Consider the following 24,269-nt stretch of genomic DNA (forward strand, 5'->3'; position numbering starts at 1 on the left):
TTTGAAAATATATCTACAAATATTTGCTGACAAACACATATTACAAATACAGAATACAAATACATATTTGCTGATGCAGCCTTCGGGAGGAAGGTACTGCAAAGAGTGGTACAGGCTTCCCTCCTGGATACCTCAATTGGTTAGAGCATGGTGCTAGTGGCACCAAGGTTGCAGGTTCGATCCCTGTACGGGACAGCTGCAAATTCCTGCACTGCAGGGGGTTGGACTAGATGATCCTCAGGGTCCCTCCCAATTCTATGATTCTATATTATAAAGGAAATCTTAAGACTGCTTTTGTTCTGAGCACAATGTATCATGCAAGTATGAAGAACAAATATGTATCATACGTAATTTATACTCTAGTCCAATGTCACAGTACAATGATCATAAGAAGTAGTTCTTTTAACTGCTTTGTTATGAGAGAAGTGGCAGTAAAAGCAAGTAACCAAATGTGACTGAAAATAAAACGGCTTTCATGCACTCTACAGAGTTTAACAACCCTTCACCATGCAGTTTAAAACTTCTAGAAAATATCTCAACACATTCTGAAGTGAAGAAACAAAATGCCATTGTAGTCCTTGTCTACTGGTTCTCTTTAATATCATTGCTACCTACCTTCATTTACAGGAGGGCAAAGAAAATAGTAAGGAGATTATAGGTAAAGGTAAAGGGACCCCTGACAATTAAGTCCAGTCGTGAATGACTCTGGGGTTGCGGCACTTTATAGGCCAAGGGAGCCAATGTTTGTCCGCTTCCGCAGACAGTTTTTCCGGGTCATGTGACCAGCATGACTAAGCCGCTTCTGGCAAAACCAGAGCAGTGCAAGGAAACACCGTTTACCTTCCCGCTGGAGTGGTACCTATTTATCTACTTGCACTGTGTGCTTTCGAACCGCTAGGTTGGCAGGAGCTGGAACTGAACAACGGGAGCCCACCCCATCGCGGGGATTCGAACCACCAACCTTTCGATTGGCAAGCCCAAGCAGCACAATGGTTTAACTCACAGCACCACCCGGAGATTATAGAAACTTGCTAATAATGCTTTCTACACAATTCTTGTTTCAGATTTATATAATGTTGTCACAAGCTTTATAAAAACCCATTCCCATCAATCTATTCTGAAATGTGACCAGGAAACAACACAGAGTGTAAACTCTTCCTCTAGATACCTGAGGCCAGGGCAAGAAACAGGTTTAAATTCTATCCCATTATTGTGCCCAAGTTTCATTACCTTCACAGTCAAGGAAATGGTGGTACAGTCTCTACTACCAAAAATCCCTCTGAAGGTAAAAATATTTTCTGACCACTGCTCCACCTCAACCACATCTTCAAGAAAGGACTTCTTCTTCTTCTTCTTTGGCGATCACTCGTATCCGAGTAAGATTGTATTCCATAAACACGGTTTTGGGTTCGTAAGTGACTGTGGAGGCCAATTCTGGATCCACATGTCCTTCCACAGTGGGGACATTGGTTTCCAGGAGGGTGTTGATCATGGTGTGGATTTGTCAAGTGTGCCTTCCTCTTAGCACGTTTCTCCCTTGCGTCCTGTGTTCGAGCGTCTTCAAAGTCCACGACACCTTTGGTAAAGGCTGTTCTCCAACTGGAGCACTCGCAGGCCAGTGTTTCCCAGTTGTCAGTGTTTATACTACAAATTTTAAAATTTGCCTTGAGACAGTCTTTAAACCTCTTTTGTTGACCACCAGCATTACGCTTTCCATTTTTAAGTTCGGAAAAGAGTAGTTGCTTTGGAAGACGATCATCAGGCATCTGCACAACATGACTAGTCCAACGAAGTTGATGTTGAAGAATCATTGCTTCAACACAGCTGAAAGGGCACAGCTATTATAATGACTACTATTTTAAAAAGCTATGCTCACGCATTAGAATGATGCGACATATGGAAGATGTCCTACTGCATAGAGTAGAGATCAATAATATAATTAAAAGTTAGTATGCAGAGGCATTCCCAATATAACAAGATATTCAGTAGGAAAATGTGTTGCCCGCAAATCTAAAAAATACAGATGATGTTCCAATACTTAGACTAAACAACCGTAGTAGAGTTTTATTTTTGTACAATAGTGCACAGGTTAAAAAAATTCCTTAAAATCTGCAAAAGAATTCAGAACTATAATAAAAATGGCACTAACAATTGTCTAATGGGGCTCAATTAACCTCTGGTAAAGAAAGCAGAAAAGTAACATTCCTTTATATGAAGGACCAGATTGACTAAATGATAGTAACAACAAAAAATCATGTATATGTGTGTGTGCACTCGTACTGACTGTGGTTTATTATGTTCTTTATGCTATATAAAAGTTTCTTTCATTCTCTGGGGCACTGAGAAAGGGGTCCTCTCTTGTGATTCATTTTCTGTAACTGCGGGGGTGGGGGAATATTAGAAGGCCTCAGTCCTTCCTGATTTCTATTTCTGTGTAAGAGTAATGCAACATGACCAACAGTGTCAAAGCAGGCATACAAACCCACAGGAAGTCACCCACAAGGTATGTATGAATAGTCACAGGCGTCAGGCACTGGTCTTTTCTTCAGACACTTAGCATTTTAAAAATCAGGAACAAAGAAAATGCAACTGTTTTTTGTATTAGATGTAGAAGTGTGTTTGGCTTTGAACAATCTATGGCTGGCACAAATGTTAAGAGCACCTACCAAAGTTAATTCTAATATTGGGTGTTGTTGCTTTTCATGAAATTGCATGAAATTTTAACTGAAGTCTGTTACTAAGCAGTACTACCGTAAAAGTGGCGCGCGCACACACACACACACAGGAACAGATGAAAAGCAGAAAAGAGATGGAAGCAAAAGAGTATTTGTTAGTGTATTTAATTAAATTATGCTTCGTAACTAGTTGCATATGCTGTAGAAGGGTTAATGATATGTATATCTCCTGATGGCTCTCGAGGGAGCAATTCGCTGATTCAGCTCCATTACATCAGACACAATAAAAATGTCTGTGTTGACCAGAAAGCCAGGTCTGGTTCTCTTCAAACACTATCACACTGGTTATGTGACTCATTCTCTCTTCTCTCTCAGCACCAGCATGGCTAATTCTTTAGGAGCTATTTATATTTAAGTCAAGGGAAAAAATTGCACGAAGCAGCAAAAACGAAGGCGGCAAGCCTCATAAATTATTCCTGCCAGCTGTAAAGGAATAGATAGTATCTGGCTTTAGCTACTGTTAATCCCCTCCCCATTCCTTCATAGAAAGAAAGTCCCATTTTAAAGTATTTTTCTGCAAACCGACTTCAATATTTTATGCTGTGTGTTCTGTAATAGATAAACTTACAAATGATAAAGAAAAGTCTCTGTAAAGTTTGTGTTTCTTCTCTCATTCTTCTTATGCTTTGCCGCTTTCTATGGCCGCGCTTCGTAAGACGAAGCGGCGGTCATAGAAAATTTTGTCGTCTTACGAATGCCTCGCGCAACGCAAAACTCTTTCATCTAGCGAGTTTTTCATTGTGCGAGGCATTCGTAAAGCGAGGCACCACTGTATATATTAGATTATGAAACATTTGCACCCATGTACTGCAACAGGGTCCACCAGTGCTGCTATTTCCAAATGCCCTCCTCCAAGCACCCTCTACCACATGCCCCTGCTCCCACTGGTAGCACTGCTGCAGCCACCAGCCTCCAACCCTTTCAAGCTAATCCAGTTGTTGTCATTCATTAGTCTCAAAAGACAATGAAAGAGAGTGCCACTGAGGTCAAACTGTTGGAGTTACAGAGCCTGTTGTGGCTGTAGAGACCAATATGCGCGAGACATGTTTTGTTGCAGCTGGGGCAGATGAAGGCATCCGGTTTTGCTGTTACAGATGCACCATGGTGTTTCTTCTCTCTGCGCTCCCTCCCAGTGGTCATTCCTCCTCTGGTCACTGTTGTGGATACACAACCTGACTTTCTCCAAGCACTGAGGTCATCTGTAAGGGGCTCCCACACAGCAGGGTTCATGTTGCCAGTCTTCATGCCACGTTTGCAGACATCTTTGTAATGCAGAGTTGGTTTGCCAACAGCTCTGATGCCTGAAGGCAGCTCCCTGTAGAGCACATCCTTGGGGATACTGCCATTTTCCATTCTGTGGACATGACTAAGCCAACGTAGATGTTGCTGAGACAGAAGTGCCAGCATACTGGGAATGTGGGTATGATAGAGCACATCTTTTTTTGAAACTCTGCTCTGCCACATGATGCCCAAAATCTTCCGGACACAGCACATATGGATTTAGATGTCACTCCTGGCAGGTATAAGTTGCCCACAACTCCTTTCCATAAAGCAGAAAAGCCTGGTAGACCTTCATATTGGTACTGGTTGTTAGCAACACATTCTCCCTTACCTTTTTGGAGAGAGCTATTGCCATAGCTGCCTTACCTACACTTTTCCAGCTCAGTGTCAATTGAAAGTATGCTGTTTATGGTGGAGCCCAGGTAGACAGAATAGTCCACCACCTCAAGCATGTGGCCACCAATGCTGATGCGTGGAGTGCTGGTAATGTCCTGACCCAAGATGTTGGTCTTCATGAGGTAGTGATGCTGCAATAAACCAGAAGCTGACTGGTTGACCAGTTCCTAGCCCATTACAGCTGCTGGGTTAGGTTATTAACAAGTACAAGTGTGCAGCTCCCCCTCCATTCCCCCCTCCCTTAGAATGACATTTTCCTGTGTGAAGAGGCTTCATCCTGAAATCCAGCATAAACTCTATCTTGTTTTATTACAAAGTATTCTCTCAGATTTTCAACGAAGGAGTTAAAACTCTTATGATCCCCAATTAAAGAAAAAGCGAGGCTTTGAAAGTTTAACTTAAAGAACACTCTTCTTCTAGGCTGTAACTGAATTCTAAGAAGTGTAACTGAATTCAGCAGGTCACATCTTGAGTTGCAAATAATTTACAATTTGAAAATTTAGTAATTTGAAATCCTATTAAGATCTACTAGAAGTAAATGCTGCTGTTTTTTAATATGGCTCATTCCCAAGTAAATATGAATAAGATTGCAGTCTCATATTAGTAAGCCTACGAATGTGAACAATGCATACAGAAAAGTTACTCAGATTATGGCTTTGTTGTCACAGATTTTGTGGGAAAGTTTCTGACTCATTTGCCATGTTCTCACATACCACTAAACCACTATTTAGCACTACATGCATGAGCTGGAAGGCTTTGCTTGGGCTCACACACTCCCCCTACCTTCTCTACCTCCTGTGCAGACTGGAGAAGGATTTTGCCAGCATTTGGCTTCACTTTCCCCTAATCTTGACTTGTTTGTTGCATATAAACCAGAGATTGTGGTTTATCAGAAACTCTGGTTAGTTAAACAAGCCAGCTTCATAACTCATGGTTTGAAGTTTGCTTATTTTGAAACTGACTAGTTTGAAATAAACCATGATCCCTGGTTCCTATGCAACAAGTCAAGATTAGGGGAACATGAAACTAAACACTGGCAAAGCCCTTCTCACAGCTGCATGGGAGGAGAGGATTAGAGATATGAAAGCCCAGGGGGAAAAACCAAGGAAAATGGGGGGGGGTACCTAAAATCCCATTTCCCCATTATTTCAATTTTTCCCAGGAAAATTGCAGGAGAAAATGGAAAATTGGGTGGGTTGATTTTTCCAGTTTCTTTCCAGGCCTTCACATCTCTGGGAATGATTCAACATAAAGCTTTGCTCATGTTCATTCCTTGTCACTGATGTTGTGCAAACCATAGTTTAGCATTATGTTCTAACTGGGCTAGTGTTACTTTTAAACACATTCTTCAATTATCTATTGCATTATCAACAATTTATGTGTTACAAGTATACCTCCCACCCTTCCTTCAAGGAGCTCAATGTGGTATGTATGGATGGTTAGGAAAAGGGACAGCGACTGACCCAGAGACTAGCCCTATTTTACATGGTAATCCAGTATCCTATCCTAAGGTCTTCTGCATCTTATTCTACAATTGTCATTATTATTTCTAAGTTACTGATGAATCATGGATTCCAATATTCATAATCTGAGTCAGGCTAGGTAATAGGTGCTTTGTCAAGGAAAATTAAGGCCACTCAAAATATTACAGCTGTATTACAGGTGCCAATATGATAACAGTTGTTTGAGGAAGGAATAGAAGTCACAAGCTGTTGTGACATGAAAGTCAACTTCTGGGCTGTAAAATATTAGTGCAACGTGATTTATTGTCTGCTAATAATGTTCATAATTGAGATGTAAAGCACCTATATTGTCTTTCTTTTTTTGACAAGTGAGTGTGGAACGGAGTGAGAGACGACAAGAGAGAAATGTATGAAACCAGGAGATGTGAATCGTATCAAAAATGTTATGTATTAGAAAGTTTTCTTTTTAAAAGCCAACATAATAATTTATGTAGCATTTTTAATATTTCAGTATAAAACACTTTAATACCAGACTATTGCATACTAAAGTTACAAGACCCTTTCATGGAGTGTGGTAAGGTGTTGAAAGGGATGGTAACTCTACTGTTACAAACTTAGCTAACTCTCATGCCAGCACCCTGAGGAAACTCTATTTCACTCTTTATAATTATATTTAACTATGATCAAATATTATATACTATGGCAGATGTGAATCACTGTAACAAGAACTAGTCTTCATGATTGATTAGCAATTTACCTACTTTGATGCTTCAGCTGCAAACACTGTATTTGGAAAATCAATTATTTTGGCACAACATCGCAGCTTATTTTATGAACGGGCATACTTTCTGGTCTGAAAAGATTATGATTGAAAAGCTCCATTTTGCCAGAGAACCTTAGTTAACCTAGATCAGAAATAGCCATTTATCTTTTTTTTCTAGCCAGAAATAAAGCAAAAACAACTATTAAATGAGATGAAAGTTTAAAAATGTAAAACCCACCTTCTTAGTTGACTAAGAAGTATTTTAGAAGAAAAAATAAATTAGGGGTGAATAGACCTTGAAGCTATGATTTATACCAGATTTTCAGATTCAGAGGAAAATGATAATTTCTGAACTTCCTTATTATCTACATTTAATATCTGTTTCTAATTTGCTATATATGTGAAGCTACCGGTATGTGAATGATCATTTGCAGCACATTTTTTCCTTTTGATTTAAATGTCAACTTGGACACATTTTGAACTCTTGGACATGAGTAGCAAGAGGAAAGAGAGTAACATTGTTCAAAACAGTTCTAGAAACATGAGTGAAACACGCATACATGAATAGAAATCCGAAGCCCAATTCAGCACTTCTGTGCAGAGTCAAGGAGCACATGTGTGCAATTACACCTCAGACCCATGTCATTCACAGCCCACAGTGAGGGTGGCAATCCTAGTGGAGTAATCAGATTACCAGGCTGAAAAGAAGCTGGTAGCACTTTATGTAGTGCTATGAAGTGATCCCTGCCTGCAAGGAACTCAGAATTCCTCTCAATGCTATATTAGCCTCTGGGATATGACAACCCCATTAAGAACGGAAGCCTGCTCCCACCTCACAACATCACTACCAGCATATTCCCGCTTATCAGCCGGAATCCTGAATAGGCACATTTCATTTGTGGGCATTTCATCCACTACTCAGTCTAACAGGTATTTTGATCAGTCCCTTGTTCCTGCTTGAAAAGAGGTGTCCTTCTCCACCACAAAGCACATTCAAAACCTGCCCTGAAACGAGCCATCAACTTTAAGAGATACATTTATTGCAAACAAACCCTAGGCAGTTTCCAGAGATATAAACCAAACATTAAAATTATAACGTAAAACAGCTATTAAAATATTCAAATGATTATTAAAATCAACAGTACCTAAAAAGAAATAGCACACTTGTAACTTTTATATGCCTAGATAGACTTGTCTAAATAAATTTGCTCTAAGCAGGCACCAGAAAGGGTACAGTGAAGGCACCTGCCTGATGTCAACAGGAAGGGACCTTTTAATTGTAATTTCTGCCACACTGAAAGTCTGATTTCTTCGAAGTGCAGAAGAAACAGGGCCAGTTGCGCATACTGAAGCAGTTAAGTGGGCACAGATGGGGTAAAGTGATGCCTCAAGTAAACTGATTCCAAGTGGCTAAGGCTTTATATACCAATAGTAATACCTCAAACTTGGCCCAGTAGCAAATAAGTAACCAGTGCAGATCTCTTGGAAGTGTTGTATGTTGGAATAAGACTGCTTATTAATCACATAGCATAATGAAAAGATGAAAATCCTTTGAATGTAAAACTTTAAATTGGAAATATAAGATATACCAGTGAAATTTCTTTACTATTCTTCTTTACTACTAAATAAATATATAGTATATACAGTAAAAATTCTAAGCTATGGTACAATTTTATAAAGTTTAGATTTTTAATGTATACAGCATTCTTTTCTAAAAGTGAATCCACTAAGAACAACAGGAAATAATTTATATAGATACCCCACTTGAGTTTGACCAAACTGCGGGAGGCAGTGGAAGACAGGAGTGCCTGGCATGCTATGGTCCGTAGGGTCACGAGGAGTCGGACACGACTAAACGACTAAACAACAACAACAACCACCCCACTTGACAGACACCTCAAAACAAGAGTTATTTTCAAATCATCAGTTACTTACCCCAGTTTTATCGCAAAGGCGTAAGGTATGGAAGGACCCCACAGCAAATAACTCCCCATCCAGAGCCCAAGCAACAGAAGTGATAGGATACTCATGCGACTGTGAACTATACAATAGACGACCATAGCTATCCCACACCTATAAAACCATTAACAGATCATTGTTAATGACATCATATTTCAAAGGAGTCTACCTGCTTTACAAATACAAATCATGTTTCAGAACTACGTAACATTTTTTGTATATTACCCAAAGTGGGAGAAATGGCAATTTCCAGTCCCTTCTCCACTCCCACCCTTTATAGCCACTCTCCAAGTGGAGTATCTGTCCCGATCTTTCTCTTTGCTCTACATGCTACAATGGATTAAGGTTCATAAATAATGGGATAGCTTGGATATGTGTGGCTGGGGATACTCCTGAAGTAATTGACATGGGGAAAACCAAGAGTAGTACCAGGTCTGCTCAGATGTGTTATGTACAGTTGGTTCCTCGCTAGACGAAATTAATTCGTTCCACGGGTCAATTCGTGTAACGAATTTTTCGTCTAGCGAGTCCCGGTTTCCTATAGGAATGCACTGAAACTTAATCAATGCGTTCCTATGGGCTCTGGGGGACTGGCGGCGGGGAAGGCAGGCAGGCAGGCGCTTGCTCTCTTGCCTGCCTGCCTTCCCCACCGCCTGTCACACAAAGATCGGTGGGCGCTGCTTGCGCTACGGCTCGGGGAAGCAGGCAGGGAGACGGCAACAGCCCGCAGCTTCCCGGGCTGTTGCCATCTCTCTGCCTGCTTCCCCGAGCTGAAGCGCCCGGGGGACGGAGCCAGTCCGCAGCGGGGGCTTTTCGCCGTTTGCCTTCCCCCCAGAAATTTAAAGAAATGTGTTCTGAATAGCAAACTCTTTTACGTCACTGCATTTTTTTCTGTAAAATTTGTTGAAAATAATACATACCTTGTATTTGCAATCTTCACCAGCTGATAGAATAAGATCATTGACAGAGTTCCAATCAACTTTTAGAATAATTCCATCATGAGCTTTCCACTGTAGAAGAATTGAAATAAACTTTTTAAAAAACAAACCAGGAGGATGTTGTTGTTGTTGTTTAGTCGTTTAGTCGTGTCCGGAGGATGTTATTATTTGTATATTACAAACAGCTACAATTGCAAGATGTAAATTCTTATTATTATCATTCATTAAATTTGTATACAGCCAAACCTCGGTTTACATCTACCTCTGTTTACGACCGCTTCAGCGAGTGACCGCCGCGGACCCGGAAGTGTTTACATCCAGGTTCCGCAGCGTCGGATGCGCAGACGCGATCTGCACAGCTTGCGTGTGCGCAGAAGTGCTCTATTGGCACTTCGCGCATGCGCAGAAGTGTGTTTTCGGGGAGCGACCGCATCCGCAGAACGGATTGCGGTCGCAAACCGAGGTGCCACTGTACTGCCCTTCAACTGAAGATCACAATACAAAAATACAAAATGAGAACACAAAATACATAATAGAAACAAGTACAAACCAATAACCCCCACTCCCACAAACACATTTAAAAGCCCATAGAAAGTCAATCACCACAGGCAAGGTTAAAGAGAAACATTTTCCCCTTGTGCCTAAAGATATGTAATGAAAGCACCAGGCACACCTTCCTGGGGAGAGTATTCTATTGTACAACAAAGCAACCTGCTTATGCATTCTCTTTCACAATAACTTTCTGCTGGTGTAAAACATTTTGCCAGAAGAACAATTAGACCACTAAGTGACCTAACTTAACACTATACTGCATACAATTCTAAATATTAAAAGGTTGCAGTTTTAGACTAGCTAACCATTTCAACCATATTGGGGGGAAACAGCAGCATAATTGACAAGTTGTTTTAAAAACAAAGCTTTTAAAGGTCATGTCATTTGAGGACAACTAAGATTAAATAAACTTACTATATATACAATAAACTGATATAGTCATATATTACTTTTGCAAAAGAGCTCTCTCTAAGTTAGGTTGCACAATCCATATAAAAACATTTGGATAGATAAAAGTTAAATATTCACCCACTGTGTACTTTTTGGATAATTTTTTTTCATAAAAAGAAATGGCCTAGGTTCTGCAATGTAGGGTGAATAGTTATGAATCCACATGTGTTCCAATGTTTAGGACTATATGCACTTCTAGGTGTCAGTCCTGTAAAGATCCTGTGCTGGTGCACACTTAACATTCATGACTGATTAACTGTGCTTAAACAATCAGGACTGGGTTGCAAGATTTTGTGCTCTTTTCTTCCCAGTGGTTCCCTACTTGAGTGAGTGCAAATCCCTTTCTCCCCAGCCTCCTCAATCATGATTAAGCATTACATCAGCACCACTTTCAACCAGTTTCTAAACTTATTTCAAATTCTGGTTAAGTCTGGTTAGCCTTAACTGCAGTTAATATTGATCCCCTGTAATGCTTAACTGTGGTTATAATGAGTGATTGTGTAGACTCTGTTGAGGAAAGTAGAAGTATTATGTGTACATACAAACAGTTGCAGTACCTTTTAAGAAGCGCAATTAGAATTATAGCACCATGTGAAGAGAATGCCCATTTATTTCACAAGATTACAACAACTGCCTTGAACTATCTGGCGCGAGGCAAAAACATTCCTCTTTACCCAGGCCTATGGCTACTGAAAGTGTGGGGGAGTGGACAGTTATTATGATGCCAATGTCATTATTACGCTGTCTGTCAGTATGTTTTTATTATGTTTTTATCTTCTGTAATGTGCTTTTTATATTGTATACCCTGGGATCTTCTGATAAAGGGTGGTATGTAAATTGAAAAAATACTGGTAATAATCCTAATAATAGTTGTAGTGTGGATACTGAGGCTCTGTTCCACACATGAACTTGCGTATATGAAGGAACTGTATTCTCTATGCCAACACTAGTGAGTTAGTCCTTAACACTGTTGTGAATGACAATGTTCCTGCCAAAATAATAACATAATAATAATTTTATTATTTATACCCAAGCCACTTCTGATGCACACACAGTTTTTTATTATATAAATATAAATATCCTGCAACAGTATGAAAGGCTGAATCCCATTTCACATTACAGTAATGGTACCTGCAGAACTTTAGCATTTGGTTGAAGTGGTTTGATAATCAACTGCTTTCCTGATGTGTAAAGAATCTTTTCAGAATCAGGGCCCCATGCTACTGAATATATTGGTGTGCCTGTAGAAAAGCCCGAGAAAGGGAGAGAGAAAAGAAGTAAGGATATATTAGCAGTGCTTTTTTCTGGGGGGATGCAGGGGTACGCATACCCCTAAACATTTTGTGAATCTAAGTTTGGTCTCATTGAGGGGCAATATTTGAATATGAGTAGGTAAATCCCCTTCATGGATCACTGCCTTGTCGTGGTGAAGGGGCATGAATAACTCCAAGAAGCTATGAGCTATGCCGTGCAGGGCCACCGAAGAAGGACAGGTCATAGCCGAGAGCTTAGACTAAATGTGATTCACCTGGAGAAGGAACTGGCAAACCACTCCAGTATTTTGCCAAGAAAACTCCAGGGACATAAAAAGGAGAAGCTTTGAGAAGAAAGTGAGAGTTTCCAAGGCATGCTCTGGTTCATGGAGTCACAAAGAGTCGAACACGACTAAACAACAACAAGGTAAATGAGAGTACCCCTAAACATAGCTGCCAAGTCTCCCGTATTCCCCGGGAAACCCCCGTTTTTCCAGCTGTCCCCAGCCAAAAAAACGGATTTTTTTTTTTGCTTTTTCCCGGTTTATTCTGGCGTGGCGGCCATTTTGGAACTGGGCAGAGCATGCTCAGAAGCGACTTTTGATGCTGCTCTGCCCAGTTCCAAAATGGCTGCAGCGCGACTTCTGGTGCGGCGGCCATTTTGGAACTGGGCACAGCAACATCAAAAGTCGCTTCTGAGCATGCTCTGCCCAGTTCCAAAATGGCGGCAGCTCTACTTTTTAAAAAAAAAATTAAAAGGAAAAAACACTGTATATTAGTAAGAAATCCTGCTAAATTGCAGAGTAAGGCCCAATATTTTCTAGCACTGATATCTGATCTGTTTTAAAAAGGCATATTTACAGATGTAACCAAGGTCAGCTACTGTGGCATGCAACTATTATTTATTTATTAAACTTGTATAACATTGATCTCTGGGAGGTTCACAGAATAAAAATACAAGATAAAAACACAAAATACACAATAAAAACAAGAAGATAACAAACCAATAACCCCAACTGTTGTAAACTTACAAACCACTACCTAGGAGGGACAGGCCCATGGGCACCAACTAGTGAGATGCGTTCCTGCTTGCCAAAAGGCACTTGGAGGTTAGCAGGTCAATAGGTTAAGACAGCAATGACACACAGGGAATTCTCTTTTCCTGAAGACTTTACAAAGCAAAAGCCTCTTTTGGAAGGTGTTTCTATTTGGGCTGGCTTCTTGTGGAAATGGTTAGGGTTTTTAATGGAATATTAAAGAGAAATCCAACGTTGTGCTAGATTTCCCTTTTCTCTCCTCCCTCCTGCACTCCTCCATATGTGCAGAGGGAGGGGAGCAGAGGAAGTCATGTTGTGTAAGCAGAGGTACTTTCTGAAAGCAGATGAGCAGAATTAGATATTGTCTTTAGATTTTAGGACTTTAGTTATTGTTATGTATTTATCACCAGTGGGCTAATGAGTTCAAACATAAAGAGTCCAACTGGCTCCAGCTGGCATCAATTCCAGTCCTTAAAAAGACAGCACATCAAACTAATCTAGAGTACCTGGAGGGGAATAACCAAACTCAGTGTTGATGTATGTCAAAGTTTATGTCTGTACAGGATCGAAGCAGAGAAGGAAGGGCAGAAAGGAGGAGCTGAGCAAATAGCAGGGATTAGCAGCAGGCTGTTTCTTGTTCCTCATATCAAAGAACCAGATCAGAATTGATAGTTCTGACAGAGGATCAGGGTTATTGCACGACCTGCATCACTCCATCTGGAGTTTGTTTAGATCCTGCAAGTTGGCATTAGATCTATCAACAGCAGGAAACATAAGAATTTACTGAAACAGCATCATGGCTTTAGATTATAGCAATGCTAGTGCCACCCTTATTGGATAGCTGTGACAAAGTAGGCTCCAGAAACGCAAGCAAGGGTACAAGAAATCGTTTTGTTGCAGGGACTGTGAGGTGAACTGATTTCAAAGTGGTATATAAATTTAGTCTCTGTTTGATATCCACAAGGTCCCAGCTTTAGGACCTGGTGTAGCCTCTGATACACACAGAACTATGGCTTTATAGCACTGTTATCCCCAAATCCTCATAATCCCATCCTGCTCTAGTTATATTTTATGGAATAAAGTCAAACTTTCTCGATGTTAACTTTTTCTGAGAATCTCTCATTGCTATATCACCACTAGCAAAGCTAAAAAACAGCAAAGTTCTAGCAGAAGACTGCTCTAAAAAACATGATTTAAACAGCAGCCAAGGGTGTTGAAGATTAAGAGAGGTACTGTAGAGGTTGCTGCTGCCACTGAGAGGGACAGGAAAAGATAAAGAATGGAGATTGGCTATATGAGTTAACATAGCTGCATTCCACATGCTTAGAAGGTCTGTGCTTGACATATATTAGCTATCATTACAGATTTGGATTAAAAGGTCTGTTAGTATGCCTAGGTCTAATTAAACTAATTAAATTACTTAATTAAAAATATTTAAGCAAAAAGCAGGGAATAATCCTTTTGATGTAATGAGGTTTTAATGTGAACTGCAGATGCTACGCGTGAAACTTTGTTTCCTTTCACACGCATTAAAAACAGACAGCACTGACATGTTTTTCAATACTGTGAGACTTGCCTGATTAAAAGTAAAACTAGCATGTGCCTTATCTGCATTCCAACAGTAAAATCTGCACTGCTTGAAAGCTACATGTATATTTACATATAGGGTTCTATAACAATGAAGTGCAGATTTCAGATATCATTACCACTTCAATCAATAAATTAAGATGCTAATAAATATTAGATTGCTTTGGTTTATTTTATTTTTATTGGCAAAGGTGCTTTGGTTGCTATGGCTCGTTCCCATGAACCCATATTCAAACAGTATTTTCTGAATTAGGCCCTAGTAAATAAGTGAAAGGTTGAGTTTTGAAAACGGAACGTAAAATAATTTTTCTTGCCCTTTTATACCTTCCTTTGTTATCTGAGCTTCGACTTCTTCGCTTTTGTAATATGTGATATATATTCTACACAAGCTTCTATTACAGTGGTTTTAACGAACCTCCAAATGTGCTGAAAAGATTTTGACTATGATTCTCCCTTTCTGCTGTCTTTTAACTTATCCTCTCACAGCTCTTTCCAGCCTGAGGAACAAATACAGAGCGCTGTTCTGCAGACTTGAAAGGGCACAACAGGGGTAACATACATCTCAGGGCTGAACAAGAAAGCTGGAGTAGCCCCACAGTGATCTGTCTAGTAGCTGAAACAGGACTGCAGTAGCAGGCAGAAGCAGCAGGTGGGGAGAACAAGGCAACTGGAAGAGAGGCAGTGGAGAAAGGGCAAGAAGGCAGGATATAAGGAAATCGTACAGTTCTACAAGTGGTAGTCTGGACCAAATATTTTAAAAAAGAACATCAGTACAAATTCTACTAAAATTTTGTTGTTGTTGTTCAGTCATTTAGTAGTGTCCGACTCTTCGTGACCCCATGGACCAGAGCACGCCAGACACTCCTGTCTTCCACTGCCTCCCGCAGCTTGGTCAAATTCATGTTTGTAGCTTCAAGAACACTGTCCAACCATCTCGTCCTGTCGACCCCTTCTCCTTGTGCCCTCAATCTTTCCCAACATCAGGGTCTTTTCCAGGGAGTCTTCTCTTCTCATGAGGTGGCCAAAGTATTGGAGCCTCAGCTTCAGGATCTGTCCTTCCAGTGAGCACTCAGGGCTGATTTCCTTCAGAATGGATAGGTTTGATCTTCTTGCAGTCCATGGGACTCTCAAGAGTCTCCTCCAGCACCATAATTCAAAAGCATCAATTCTTCGGCGATCAGCCTTCTTTGTCATTGCTTTTCTCCCAAGAAGCAGGCATCTTTTAACTTTGTGACTGCTGTCACCATCTGCAGTGATCATGGAACCCAAGAAAGTAAAATCTCTCACTGCCTCCATTTCTTCCCCTTCTATTTGCCAGGAGGTGACGGGACCAGTGGCCACGATCTTAGTTTTTTTTATGTTGAGCTTCAGACCATATTTTGCGCTCTCCTCTTTCACCCTCATTAAAAGGTTCTTTAATTCCTCCTCACTTTCTGCCATCAAGGTTGTGTCATCAACATATCTGAGGTGGTTATTTCTTCCGGCAATCTTAATTCCGGCTTCGGATTCATCCAGTACAGCCTTTCGATTGATGAATTCTGCATATAAGTTAAATAAGCAGGGAGACAATATACAGCCTTGTCGTACTCCTTTCCCAATTTTGAACCAATCAGTTATTCCATATCCAGTTCTAACTTCTTGTCCTACATAGAACTTCTTGTCCTACATAGAGATTTCTCAGAAGACAGATGAGGGTGATCAGGCGCTCCCATTTCTTAAATACCTGCCATAGTTTGCTGTGGTCGACACAGTCAAATGCTTTTGCGTAGTCAATGAAGCAGAAGTAGATGTTTTTCTGGAGCTCTCTAGCTTTCTCCATAATCCAGGACATGTTTGCAATTTGGTCCCTGGTTCCTCTGCCCCTTCGAAGTCCAGCTTGTACTTTTGGGAGTTCTTGGTCCACATACTGCTTAAGCCTGCCTTGTAGAATTTTGAGCATAACCTTGTTAGCGTGTGAAATGAGCGCAATTGTGCGGTAGTTGGAACACTCTTTGGCACTGCCCTTCTTTGGGATTGGGATGTAGACTGATCTTCTCCAATCCTCTGGCCACTGCTGAGTTCTCCAAACTTGCTGGCATATTGAGTGTACACCTTAACAAGCATCATCTTTTAAAATTTTAAATAGTTGAGCTGGAATATCTACTAAAAATAGAAGTAGCAAATTAACAGTAAGCAAGAAAAAAAAGAATTTTAAAAGCAGAGATGATAGGATCTGTGTGGGAGGAAGTTTGAGTGGGAAAGATTGGGAGCTCATTTTTCACTATATTGCAACAAGACACCCAATAAGATAAACCGATGAAACAGCCAGAAACACAGTATTTGGGAGGTAATGGTAGGGGGAAATTTGAATGTTATGGTCCAAACACAGAAACTGGAAAGAAACCTCTTCAGCATGATGGAGCATCGGGGACATGTAATGAGTGACAGCATTTTGACTGGCCACAAATTTATGTACAGTATTGGGATGAGAGCATGCAAAGGCTGTGAGGAGTCAGAAGACAAGAATCAGGACTCAAGCTAGATTGAATATTCTCAACTGAATTTCTTTATCTTTTAGATTTAAGAGTTGGGCAAATAGATTACTAAAATAGCATGATGTGTTATCTGAAAGGTAATTTATTAGTTTTTATTAGCTTACCTTCTGGTCTGCCAGGGGGACGGGAGATGGGACAAACCTGCTTCATTACTTGGGGCAATTCTAAGTTGTGCTGACCCTGTGTATATGATCCAGTCAACATGAAGTGCTCTGAAGAGTGACTGGATCAATTAGTGAGCACAAGCCTAATTCTCCAAATGGCATTTATGAGCCTTCAAAGTGCTTCAGGTTTGGATGGCTCATGCTCTAATATATTAAAACTGCAAGCATCTTCTAATTCTACTGTAACTGTAGTTTAATTTCCTCTTCTTTGGTCTTCTTGAATATATAAAAAGGTACCTTAATATTGTACTATTAACACCACTATGCACTATAATTATTCATAGTAACATAATTAATTTTTGTCACAAGCACTTTTTAAAAAGTGTTTATCTATTAAAGGATATACAGGAAATAGAATATATATATATTTAATGCAATTTCCAACCTCCCCCCACCCCCCCAAAAAACACAGTTACAGAAGTACATTGATGAAGAATATTATTGAATTCACTCTACAATTAAAAAAGTCTTTAGATTAATGTATCTGTTCATAATCTACCATATGTTATAGGTCAAAATCCATGTTACTTTGTATAAGCCTATGAAATAAAATAAAACGTTTTTTAAAAAGTTGCCTTTCCTTCTGTTCTTGCCATTCCTATCCTTCTTTGGTCTCTCTGTCCATTTGTCCATTAGGCCTAAGTCTCATATTTAAGTGACGAGCATTTTAATAAGAAATCAGAAAAACTGTGTTTGAAATTAAAATACTTTTGAATACATTCACTAACTTCTTCTACAATTATTTTTATAATGCATTTCAAAAATACACAAATACATCTAAAATGTTAAAAAAAATATCAGGTAAGAATAATATCCAGTATTGCTAGCTTGCTTGAACACATGAGACTTTTGTGTAATTTCAGAGAAAGCAAGACCCTGCCAGGAATAAGGCACAAACATTCTATTAACTGTGTTGAAAGAAAACTAAATGTCAACATGTACTGTTGGCTCATCTTGGGGGTTTTTCGCAGCAAATGAGAAAACACGCTGCATTTGTGATAGAAACTTCCTTCAAACAGTTGACATCTCTTTGTCTTTTACTCTTGTGGTTAGAAATGTATTTCATAGGCTAAGAGAATTTAGATATTTTGTTTTAGAAAGAAAGAGATAAAGGTCTGACATTTCACCAAACCCAGCTGCATGTGACTTCTTAATGTCAAGAGAGTGCAAGATCTAAATGTACAAAGGTAAAGAAGAGTTGGGTGTTTTCAATGAAACAGAAAATTACCACAAAATATTTTGCTGAAAAGTACTGAAAAGTGCATATTTAAAATATATTAGCTCCAAATCACAATGAAATATCCCCAGTTATGTTTTGTTCTACCGTGTTTCCCCTTTTTTAAGACGTAGTCATTATATAAGCCATAGCAGGATTTCTAAGCAATTGCGCGATACAAGCCATACCCCGAAAATAAGACATACTGATAGACCCTTCACCCACTAGCAATAACCCCCCTCCTGCCAGCCAACTCCCCCCTTAAAAATCTCTCCCCATTTTGCTGTCGCTCCACAGACACGTATTTCCTTTAAAAGCTTGTAAAAATGCACCGAACAGCCGTAGCTGCTGGCTGCCGAAGCCTTGTGATTTCTCTTCCCCGTTTCTGAGAGCATTTTTTTAAATAAAAAGATCCAAAAATAATTTTTTTAGCCAAGCTGTGTAAGCTCTACTTGGTGAAGGGGAGAAAAGTGGGGTGGGGAGGAGATGAAGGCACGAGGAAGAAAAGAGGGGCGATTGAAGAATGCAAAGGCTGTTTTCCCTTTTAGGGAGAGACCTCCGTGCGCGCGTCTGTCTCTCTCCCCCCCCCCCTGCGTCTCTCTCTCTCTCTCTCTCTCTCTCTCTCTCTCTCTCTCTCTCACACACACACACACACACACACACACACACACACACACACACAGCCCACCTCTCGCTTCCCCCCACCTTTCCCTAAATTCCCTTCCATTCAATGCACGTTGATTTCCTCTTAACGGGAATCTCCCGTGTCTGATTGTTGTCTCATTGCTTTTACCGGGCATAAAGCAGCCTTTTAAAAATCCTGCTGCAGTTTTCTTTCTACCTTATGCTGCTTGGTTGTCTGTGGAGCTGCCCCTTTAAGGATTTGTAAGTAGTCTGGATCGCAGTCCTTGCCTTGGGGACTTTTATTTATTTATTAAGGACTTTTTCCTTCGCTGTTTGCGAGCTGCTAAAAGGAGCTGCTAAACGCTGCTTTACACAAAAGTTAAACTGCCGGTCCTAACAACACGTGCTTCCTCACCTCGCTGGCTCAATTGCTTCTCAATTGCTACCATTTACCAAGTCAGCAATCTTAATTGCTGCTTAGCTGGCTTCTTTGTTCTCAGCAGGTAGCTTCTTTGCTATCAGTGATAGCACTGCAAAGTGCTATGTTGTTGGAACTTCAGACAGTCTTGCAGTCTTGGGCAGCTGGCTGGTAGAGATCCTTACTTGCTTTAGGTATAGGCTACTGCTAGGACTGTATCACACAGATAGATTCCATTATACTGGTTTAGATTTAAGAAGCTCCAGTGTAGCAGATTGCTATTAAGTGAGTCCCCACCTTGGAGGAGAGAGAGAGCAGCCCTTCGCGAACATCCCAGGGCCGGGGAGAGAGGGCTGCACCAGGGACGCACACACCTCCCTTCCCTCAGACTCGTAATAAAAATACCGGTACCAGTAAGACATCCCACCAAAAATAAGCCACCCTGTGGTTTTTTGAGAAAAAAAAGTAATAAGACGGTGTCTTAAAAAGGGGGAAACACGGTATTTGTTTGTAAAAATAATAAAACTGCATTTCAGAGTACACTGCACTCACAAGTTGGTGTACAAAATTACATTAACAAAATAGACTATATAAATCACAGATTAAACCACACTACAGTCCTTTTATAAACAGCAGAAACACAACAGTTAAGTAAATACAGATCAAAATAAAAACAGCTGAAGAGCTTTCTTAAACATTCTAAGCTCAAAATAACTCTTGTGCTTAACAAAAAGAGAGAGGTATGAATAAATGTGCTGGAATGTGGATGAGGATGCACATTCTAGTGGGAGTAATACTCCACACTCAGATACGCATATTCCAATGCATATATGGATGCACACCTGATTTGTGGGTATCATTTTAAATTCATGCAAGTAATTCATGCATGAAAGCCTTCTTAATTGGTTCATCTTCTAAGAGGCAGATGATTAATAAATAAATGTTCCCTTTACATAAGAACATAGTAAGAATCCTGCTGGATCAGACCAAAGACCCATTTAGTCCAGTGGTCAGCTAAATGTGTGCAACAGCAGTCTCCCCATTTGTAATTCCCAGCAACTGATATACAGAGGCATACTATCTCTGACAGTAGTGGTGGAACATAGCCATCGGGGCTATAAGCCAGTGCAGTCTTACACTCTATGGATTTGTCTGGCTGGGAAGCTACCACTGGCAGTGTTCCTACAAGTGGTAGCCAGTATATGAACAACTCTTATTGGGTATGGGGAATGGGGAGGGGCAGCAAGGGGTGCAGCAATTTGCCAGGTTCTGGGTATAGAGAGATAAGGCACTGGAAAATGGAATCTATTACCATCATTAAAGGAGGGACAGGCAGATGATGCTTGTCACCCCCTCAGTTCCAACTTCCAGGAGTGCCAGCTTGGCCCTGCAACCGTGGGTGCTTGGGGTTGTGGGTGCCATGCAGCGTGCAAGCCCCTGGAACCAAAATTTGTGGGTGCCCAGCTCCATCATGGGGAATTTTGTGGGTGCTTGGGCACCCAGGGCCCCAGGGAGTTTGCACCTATGGCACTAAATCCTAATGGGACCTGGGTAGCGATGCTCATTAGTCCTCCCACATGTCAGTCAAATAAAAAGTCATGTCAGTCCATAATAAAACTTGGCTCATCCACAACTTGACTTATTGTGTGTATTACCAAGATATGGGTGGGCAAGCAGGGTGGTCCTGACCTCACAATTTCACAGCACCCCCAAAGGCACACTCCTCCATTGTCTTGTGAGACAGACAGATGCGAACAACAATTTGTGGTACAGGACTATTGAAGAACCAAGTAATTCTTCTGGGAATGTAGGAATATATATTGCAGTTACAGTACATAGAAAACACCTTACCTTGTTGTGCTAAAGTTGATCTCAGCATTCCACTCTTAGACCATATTTTGACTTGTCCATCTTCACCAACTAGAACAAAGGGACATTTAGCAATGACCTTGCAAATGACTGAATTAAAATTCTTAATTGTAACACTCAGAATTTTTAACATTGTGTTAAGTTAACTACACTGAAAAAACAAATTTAACAGACAATAAAAATTTCCTAATATTTTCTGAGGAATCACATGCCACATCACCTCATTCATCTGGAATTCCTATGCCACTCCAAAATAACCATAATAAATCATGCTCCAATGCAGTATGTCAGTGGTTGGGGGTGGGTCATAACAGCAGGCTTCAACTGACTGGAAGAAGTGATGTAATAGCCAGTGATTTTCATGTAGGAGGTGATAGAATGAGCATGATCCTGTTTGTCCCCAAGAACTTGGAAATATATAGAATGGGAACAGATGCATACTCTACGTTATAAAACTATGCTTCCTCAGAGGGCGGCTATTTCAGGGCACTGAGATTAAATGACACAGGTGGTGTGTGCCCAAAGGTTTTCTAAATCTGCTAACATTGCAATAAGTAAGGCCGGGGAACAGGGAGGTTAGCCTGTTCTCCCTCTTCCTCCAAGTGAGGGCAGAACATGCAAAATAGGAGGGGATGTAACAAGACATCCAGATAATGAAATGCATAAAGAAATGGAAGCATCAGGTAAGAATTTATACTGAGATAAAAATTGATCATTAGTTTATTTTTTTTGGTTGGACCTAAGAAAGATATTACTCTACTGCTACTTTTGGGTTGTTTTTCTAATGTACTAACATGACTACCTGCTATTACTGCATATTGGCATTAAAGTATTTCATTGTTATATGCAAATATTTGACAGCGAACAGACAACAGCTATTCAGGGCTGGCCCAAAGTGTTTTGTTTCACCACAAAAATTAAAATTTTGCCTATATGCTTCTTTGTGTCTTGTTGTCTACACAATAAATGACCAAGAATAGAGCAGGATACTATTCCTTTTTAAAAAAAATGACTGTCACAGTGTTGTGCTACATATTAGTTCATCTATACTAAATACTATCATGATTCCTGGGTCCCATCCTTAACAGATTAGAATCCTCATTGCACCTATTTACATGCATTCAAAAGTGATTAAAGCCAAACATGTAAATGTTAACCATTTGCAAATATAACATCCTATGAAGAGTCTGCATTGCAGGAATCTCAAATAAGGCATCCAAGACAGATGGTCATCCAACTTCTGCTTAAAACCTTCCAAGGAAGAAGAGTCTACAACCTCCCATTCCACTGTCAGAGAGTAGGAGATAACACCCCACAAATAAGCTCCTAAACTGTTGATATGTGCCTTCTCTAAAACTGCAGGTAGAGCCTTCCTCTTTGCACAGTTACAGTGCATTTCCTTTCCACAGGAGGGTGGGGTGGCCCCCCTTTGCTTTCACTAGCAAGCAAAGATTATTGTGTTCTGTGTGTCCCGCTGTGACAGGGTCTTCGAACAGCAGGTGTCCTTTTATATGTGTGCTTTTACATTTGTTTAATTGTTTTTGGTGTTATTTTTAATAGGGTTATTTGTATTTTTGTATATTTATATTCATTGTGTTTTTAGTTGTATCCATTTTAATTTATGCTGCGAGCTGCCTTGAGTCCTGCACTGGGAGAAAGGTGGGATACAACACAAAAATAAATGATCCTGGAATTTTGTCACTCTGTGCAATTGCTTCTTTTGCTTGTATGCTTGGGCCAGCCCTATAGCTACTTACTGTTTTTACCAACCTCAACAATTTAGTAGCAGCAAACTTGGCTATCTCACTGCTTACTCCAAACTCTGCCTTATTTTCACTTATATAAACACAAGAATTAAATGACAAGCAGTTGCTGTGCATTCATCATGGTGTTGCTTCAAGATTGCTTAGCAACTTATTGAACTTTATAGGAGTTGAAACTATTCAGATGTGATGCAGCCTTTGGCTAGTTTAACAGTTGGTACTGACCCTTGGCCAGGAGATATTGATTAACAATCATTTATTACTTTTGCAATCCTAGGACTGTGGATGGAGAGGACAATGTGCCTCTGCATAACAGTTGCTGGGAATCTGAAGTGGGGAGAGTGATGTTGTGCTTGCTGGCTTTCCATAGTCATTTGGTTGGCCACTGTGAGACCAGGATGCTGAACAAGATGGTCATTTGGTCTGATCTAGAAATACTCTAATCTTCTTGTGTTCAATAAGAGAAAATCTCAATCTAACCCCTCTCAATATTCAGTAGACATCTAGTATGTTTTTGGTCATGTTAATTTTGTCACTACATTTCAGGAAGGTACACGTTCTTTTCTATGAATGTTATACTTCATCTTTGAAGACATTATACTTTTGAAGACAGTTCTCCTTCATCACATTTTTACAAAATAATAATAATAATCTTCTTACCTGTAACAAGTGCTGTTCCCTCATAATTCCATCTCCCTGCAAGTACAGCTCCACAGTGGGCTTCTACACTTTTTTCAACTCTTCCAGTCTTGGAAATCAAATGGAACTTGCCTATACAAATTTGAAGTTGTAATGTTAGAAATCAAATATATACAAGGTGGTTATTATCATAGAGTTGTGACACTGGTTAAAATAAACAATTATCTGACAAATGTCACTTGATTCTTCTAAACCTTTTTCTAATTCCTTGACTAGCCAATTAGTGAGCATCCCATAGCCCAACCAATAAGCAAATTCTTCAGTTAATAATCCTTTCTATTAATCTCATATATACTAGAAGTGAAAACTTTTTCTAGAATTAGACATTTAAATCTCATTGAAATCAATGGGACAACAACTTTAGTCCCACTAACAACAGTTAACTTTAGCTAGATTAGGGCCTCTATATTGGTAAACAGTTATGTATCTTCCTATACATTACTCAACTTCAAGGAACCCTTTCCCCATTACAGGTATTTCTTCATCCTTCTATAGGCTAGGTTTCCTTAGTTTTGCAAAAGCAGATATAATCCTGAATGCAATGATAGGTCTGTGATAATTTGATCCT

At 40.0% G+C, this 24,269-nt stretch overlaps 1 protein-coding gene across 2 annotated transcripts in view; it reads right to left on the minus strand.

Annotated features, from left to right (window-relative positions):
- IFT80 (intraflagellar transport 80) overlaps window positions 1-23,803 on the minus strand; it is a 50,787-nt gene extending 26,984 nt beyond the window's left edge. The window contains exons 1-5 of one of the 2 annotated variants that reach the window (XM_088669149.1): window positions 23,663-23,803; window positions 21,222-21,290; window positions 11,669-11,778; window positions 9,518-9,607; window positions 8,574-8,711 (exon numbers count right to left, since the gene is read on the minus strand). In XM_088669149.1, coding sequence (XP_088525275.1) covers window positions 8,574-8,711; window positions 9,518-9,607; window positions 11,669-11,778; window positions 21,222-21,249 — 366 coding nt within the window. In that variant the 5' untranslated portion in view covers window positions 21,250-21,290; window positions 23,663-23,803. The remainder of the gene's footprint in view (window positions 1-8,573; window positions 8,712-9,517; window positions 9,608-11,668; window positions 11,779-21,221; window positions 21,291-23,662) is intronic. The other variant, XM_088669148.1, reaches the window with a different exon arrangement.
- Between the last annotated feature and the right edge of the window lie 466 nt (window positions 23,804-24,269).

The sequence above is a fragment of the Zootoca vivipara genome, chromosome 5 (assembly GCF_965207765.1).
Source record: "Zootoca vivipara chromosome 5, rZooViv2.hap1.1, whole genome shotgun sequence".
NCBI classification, from domain to species: domain Eukaryota; kingdom Metazoa; phylum Chordata; class Lepidosauria; order Squamata; family Lacertidae; genus Zootoca; species Zootoca vivipara.